Raw genomic sequence first — 6234 nt, 5'->3', positions numbered from 1 at the left:
AAACAGTTCTTGGAAACCACGAATATTTTTGGAGATTCCTGACTATTTTTTAAATTTATCATCAAAATCTGAAAACACATACATTTTTTGAAATTTTATTCTTTTATAACACAAACATTTTTTAAAAACTTGAAAAGGAAAAGGTAAAAAATAAACGAAAATGGAAAGAAAAAAAGGAAAAAAAAAAGAGAAAGTAAAAACCAATCAAAAACCAGGTTCATGCACCTCCTAGAAGGTTCCCAAAACCAGTAAAAATCAGCCCAACACATTGCTTACTCAAATATGTGATAGGTTGACTATATGACGCTAAATGCATCATATCGGATTTTCCCTTCGCACCTTTTCTGTCATCCCAGTTGGTGGAAAATGCCTTTGTGCCACATGTCGCTTAGTTTTTTGGCAGTGCAGATTTGGCAATTAGGACTGGATGAGGGTATTTCTGACCATAACGCTAGATAGAGGTCTTTTTTTTTGCGAAAAACTTCAAATATATTCAACTTCACTCATGATAGTACGATGAATATTAGAAAATAATAAAATTTACATCCAGATCCGTAGACCACCTAAAAACGACTATAAAATCCACACTTGTGAGAGAAGAGGATTGATTTTTTAATGTTTGTTCGAACCTGGCATGCACATATTAAACCCTATTGTGACCAAAAAGTCTCACATAAATGGCTGACAGAACTTTTGAAAAGATTGGTCGGGTCGCGACCGTTTTATGCGTGTGATGTCGACCGTGCGATCGCTTCTCTCCTGTGTCCAACCTTCATTCCAATATGACCCATGTTGCAAACCTCATCACAACACAATTCCTTCTGCTATATTAGAGCATCTAGAACCGGGAGCATCAAATCGGGCTCAAACATCCGGGCAGCCTGACTGGTCACGAAAATCCGATCCAGATGGGCGCCTCAAACGACCAGGCTGACCGCAACCCGGATATGGGGGCGTCCGTGCACTTCCGCCACGTAGGATTGATGATGGAGCCCCACGCGGAATCGCCAGGAAACTCGACGGTCCGACGGATGCCCCCTCTGTCGCCGGTGTGTGAGCCCTACGTGGCGCTGCTTCAGCTCGCCACCTGAGGCCAAATCTGGCTATTTAAGCCATCCGGCGACCCCAACCCTAGCCCATCCACCTTCTCCCTATCTGCGCTGCCACCCTAGCCCGTCCGCCTCCTCTCCCCCGCCCTTCCACACTCTTCGGCATCGCCATGGTCCGGCGGAAGATCACCACGTACGCTATGCTCACGCCGGAGTGCCTGAGGCAGATCACGGAGGAGATCCAGGCAAGGCGTGGCACCCGCATCGCTGTTGGGCTACCTTTGGACTCGTCGGAGCCAGAGGGGGAGGAGGAGCAACAGTCGTAGGAGGAGGAGGAGGGAGAGCAGTTACTGGAGCCGATAGAGGTGGCGAATCCGGAGGAGGATGAGGCGGAGCAGCCTGCTCCGGGGTTCAACATGGCGGAGGCGTAGTTCGTCGTCGCCCAAGCTGCGAAGACGGCGGAGCAGCGGCCATCCTGGAATCCATCCAGAATGAGGCCTATGTGAAGGCCAACTGACAGTTCCTCCAGCAGGAGCAGGCGGCATCCGACGCGTTCTTCGCCGAACTTGGCACGAAGATAGAGGAGGAGGAAGTCGGAGCGAAGCAGCCGGAGGAGGCCGAAGCTGCAGCTGCCGCCCATGCTGTCAGAGCCGGGCACGGAGATATTCAACATCTCCGACGAGGAGTAGCTAGATTATCTACGTAGTACATAGATTTTTTCGCTTGCATGCTTTTGTATGAATTTGAGAATCTAGTATGATGTCCGAATGCGGTTGTATTAATTTGAGAAGTCGGGTCACTACGTGCGTCTGCGGATGTCTGAGTGGTCATATTTGTAGCGCTTACCGGCTCGCGCTAGAGGATCGTCATCAGCCCTCTTCAGTCGCAGCGAGCAGTGCACCGGACGGGCGACGAGCCGTCTGGGCTTTATTATGGAGGTGCCCTGCTCCTTAGAAGGTGTGTGTCTTTGCGTGGCGGGTGGTTATGGATTGTTTGCCCACTTGGATTAATAAAAATCGTCGTAGTCTCGAAGTGTCTAACTTATGTCCTGTTTGTGCTTCTGAGCCGGAGGACACCTTCCATGCTCTGTGTAGATGCCCTCAAGCAGTGACATTATGACAGGCGATGGCGCAGTAGTGGAGTATCCCGGACATCCGACAAATGCAACACACAGGGCCGGAGTGGCTCCTCCATGTCCTGCCTGATCTATCTGAAGAGCAGCGCCTGTGTACACTAATGACGATTTGGCATTGTTGGCACGTACGCAATGAAATAGTGCATGACAAGCGGCCGCCACCAGTGGAGGCTTCGACGCGCTTCCTTTCGAGCTACATATCTTCCCGCTGGCCCTGCAGAGTGACCAACATGCTGATCATGTCAAAGGGAAGATAGTCGCTAGTCCTCAGCTCAAAAGACGTCCAGTCTTGCATGTGGCGGACCGAGAGGCTCAACCAGCCCGGTGGGAGGCGCCCCCGGCAGGCTGGGCAGCGCTGAATATTGATGGGTCATTTTCAGTTCAAGATGGTATAGGTGGAGCGGGCATGATACTCAGGGATGAATCAGGTGCAATCATCGATTCATCCTGCCGTGAGCTTAGACATTGTGCATCTGCACTTGAATCTGAAATTGCTGCATGTATGGAAGGGATTTCACTCGCTATCCAGGGGACGGCCATGCCGCTTGTTATCCAAACGGATTGTTTGGATGTTCTAAATTTGATTACGGGTACTGATGATGACAGATCAGCTCATACAATGATGGTGCAAGAAATTAGATCACACCTTCACGAGGGTAGGGAATTTTTAGTCAAGCATATTAGGCGGGAACAAAACTTAGTTAGTCATTTTTTAGCAAATTTTGGTAGAATAAAAAAGTGCACTGTCGTGTGGCTTCGCTCAGGACCAGACGAGGTGCCTGATATTTGTAATGCAGACTTGGCCGCCGCTTGATTAATAAATTATCTTTCTCCTCGCAAAAAAAATATTTGTCATATGAGGTCCAACCCCTTCTGTTGAAACTGATGATCCCGTTAAAAAGAATCCCAACGAGACGATAACGATATCTAGGTGCTTCCCAGATTTTTTTTTTTGAACAACGAAACACCGCACCTATATACCGAACATTACAGCACCAACCCTAAAAAAATGGTTACAGCACTAACGCTGACCTGCGGCCCCGCACCTTCGCTGGGCCCGCTGCCTCCCCTCCAAATCTCTAATGACGGATCCGTTGTCCCGCCGTTAAAATCCGCCTCTGGCGCAGTTACTGCAGAGCCCCGTCCCCGCGGCCGCCGCCTCCTCCCTCGCGCTGCTCTCCCTCCCTCCTTGTACGCCCCCGCCAACCTCCCACCACCGTACGCCGGCACTCGCATTGCTCGAGCTCCACGCACGAGCGCCCGCCATTAACCATCCATGCTTCACTTCGCTCTGTAATTTCTCTGCAAGATCGAGGCAGAGCGCACGCAGCAAAGCGAAGCGCGGGAGTGTGTACTAACTCTGGCCGCGGCGCTGCTGCCGGGTACCGAGATGAGTACGCTACCAGGGGTGTGGCAGATCGCGGCGGCGTGGGAGCAGGTCCGCGGCCCGGTGATCGTGCCGCTGCTGCGCGTGTCCGTGCTACTCTGCCTCGCCATGTCCGCGATGCTGTTCGCGGAGAAGGTGTACATGGCCGTGGTCGTGCTCGCGGTGCGGCTGCTCGGCCGCCGCCCCGAGCAGCAGTACCGGTGGGAGCCCGTGGGCGACGGCAACGACCCCGAGCTCGGCAGCGCCGCCTACCCCATGGTCCTCGTCCAGATCCCCATGTACAACGAGCGCGAGGTGAGCACTGTCCATCCACACGACGGTGCATTGCATATTCGGTGCATGCTTGGCTGACTAGCCTGCTCCGATGTTCTCTGGCAGACTGAACCTGCGTATCCTCAATTCGTCATTGATTTGCAGGTGTACCAGCTGTCGATCGGGGCGGCGTGCGGGCTCTCCTGGCCATCCGATCGGATCATCGTCCAGGTGCTCGACGACTCCACAGACCCTGTCATCAAGGTAACTTGGGGAACAATCACCTTTGTCATAGGCATGCAATCTAATTTGGGATATACCAGTAATGATTAATGAGTACTAAGCTGCTGCAGCTCGGTGAGCCTGTCATTAGAATATCATGAGACAGTTTAGCTTATTGTTCAAGAGGGCAGTGGTGTGCTGCAGGTGCACGCATGCTACTCGCTCAGTTTTGGGTCTGCACAGAGACGACCCTCGTATTTCTGGTTATTTTTTCAGAGATTTGCCACGAAAATGCGTGGGCTTCGGCTGGCCTACTTTGGACTGACTGTATGCAGTGAGACCCATTGTATAGTTTTCATTGTACCATGTGGAGTAGTAAGCATTAGCTTCACAAGCTCGCACGCATTGACAGTAATTAAACGTGTGCAGGAGCTGGTGCAGGTGGAGTGCCGGCGCTGGGCGAGGAAGGGCGTGAACATCAAGTACGAGATCCGGGACAACCGGCGCGGGTACAAGGCCGGCGCGCTCAAGGAAGGCATGAAGCACGGCTACGTCAAAGACTGCGACTTGGTGGCCATCTTCGACGCCGACTTCCAGCCGGAGCCCGACTTCCTGTCGCGCTCCGTCCCCTTCCTCGTCCACAACCCCGACATCGCCCTCGTCCAGGCCCGTTGGAAATTCGGTACGTCCGCTTATATTGCTAATAAATAGAGTTTATTCTGGATGTTTCAATTGCTACGAATCGGTTCTGTTCACAATAAGATGGCAAAAATTGTTATTTTTGTTTCTCCGAGCACTGAGATGAAAATGTAACTGAATTCTTCTGACTTGACAAATGTATACCCTGTCCAAGGTTTTGGCTACCGAGGGAACTTTTTTCTCGTGGGTCACCGAGAAACTCGGTTACCACGGTTACCGTGAAATTCTGAGAAAATTTCGGACGAATTTTTTTGTTTTTAATTGAATCCGAACAAAATTGGTCAAAAATTCACTCAAAATTCATTCAAATTTAAAATTTCGGAATTTTTGCTTGGGAAGTTGATTTCTTGTGGGGTGCTGGGAAACGCGGTATCCGCCCGGTAACCGGATTTCTCGAGCGGTACCCAAAATGCTGACCCTGTCTATGTACTTAGTTATGTTTCGAATAATTTAGAACTATTAGCATGGACTTTTCGATGTCAGATGTACCGTTGGAACACTTGAGTTGAACTTGTTTTATATTTGGAAGTTTAGCTTGGTAGTAGAAGTGCTCGCACATATATTACTGCATAGTTCTGAAAAATCCTCTAGTGTATTTTTTAACTATAAATTTCTGAGTTACTTACACATAAGTGCTACTGCTTTAACCGGAAACATATATCAGTATCATTGGCTGGACCACTGGACTCTCTGGTTTAGCAATGACACACTGATGATATGATGTTGTTTGGTGATACATGATATAGTACTTACTTGTTATTACTAGTTTGGTCGAATTTCTCCTGCATGGTGATAACATTTCTCTTTTTGTTGTCGCTGCTTCTGTGGGAACAGTGAATGCAGATGAATGCTTGATGACAAGGATGCAGGAGATGTCCTTGGACTATCACTTTAAGGTGGAGCAAGAAGTGGGCTCCTCGACCTATGCCTTCTTTGGATTCAATGGTAAACTTGGTTTCATACTCTTGTTGTGGGGTATTCTCTGTATTTCCTTTTTATCATTTCCATGGTCTTGTCTGTATTTCTTCTGTAGCGACATATTTGTGTTCCTTGTCTTGTTTCCAATTAACAATTGAACTTGTTGAACAGGAACCGCTGGTGTGTGGCGCATATCTGCTCTGAATGAGGCAGGTGGCTGGAAGGACCGAACTACGGTCGAAGACATGGACCTGGCAGTCCGAGCAAGCCTCAAGGGATGGAAGTTTGTATACATTGGTGATCTCAAGGTAAATATGCACCATTAACCTATCAGTTCATGCAAAACATTGGAGCATCATTCTATTGCTCGCTGTATATGTTAATTGTTGTGAAGGTCCAAATAAATGTACAAGGAACCATGTGCTAGAACTTATTATTGTTGTTTCCAGGTAAAAAATGAGCTCCCAAGTACATTCAAAGCATTTCGGTACCAGCAACATAGATGGTCGTGCGGGCCTGCAAATCTGTTCAGGAAAATGGTGATGGAGATCGTCAGAAATAAGGTCATTTGT

The 6234-nt window shown here is 49.2% G+C and overlaps 1 protein-coding gene across 1 annotated transcript in view; it reads left to right on the top strand.

The window, feature by feature from the left end:
• Nucleotides 1-3574: 3574 nt before the first annotated feature.
• LOC119339093 (probable glucomannan 4-beta-mannosyltransferase 9) overlaps nt 3575-6234 on the top strand; it is a 3840-nt gene continuing 1180 nt past the window's right edge. Inside the window, exons 1-6 of the mRNA XM_037611259.1 lie at nt 3575-3865; nt 3989-4087; nt 4475-4727; nt 5579-5689; nt 5834-5970; nt 6112-6225. Coding sequence (XP_037467156.1) covers nt 3575-3865; nt 3989-4087; nt 4475-4727; nt 5579-5689; nt 5834-5970; nt 6112-6225 — 1005 coding nt within the window. The remainder of the gene's footprint in view (nt 3866-3988; nt 4088-4474; nt 4728-5578; nt 5690-5833; nt 5971-6111; nt 6226-6234) is intronic.

This window comes from Triticum dicoccoides, chromosome 7B (assembly GCF_002162155.2).
Source record: "Triticum dicoccoides isolate Atlit2015 ecotype Zavitan chromosome 7B, WEW_v2.0, whole genome shotgun sequence".
In the NCBI taxonomy this organism is placed as follows: Eukaryota; Viridiplantae; Streptophyta; class Magnoliopsida; order Poales; family Poaceae; genus Triticum; species Triticum dicoccoides.
Note: the sequence above shows the minus strand (reverse complement) of the source record. Positions and strands in the feature narration are given on the sequence as shown.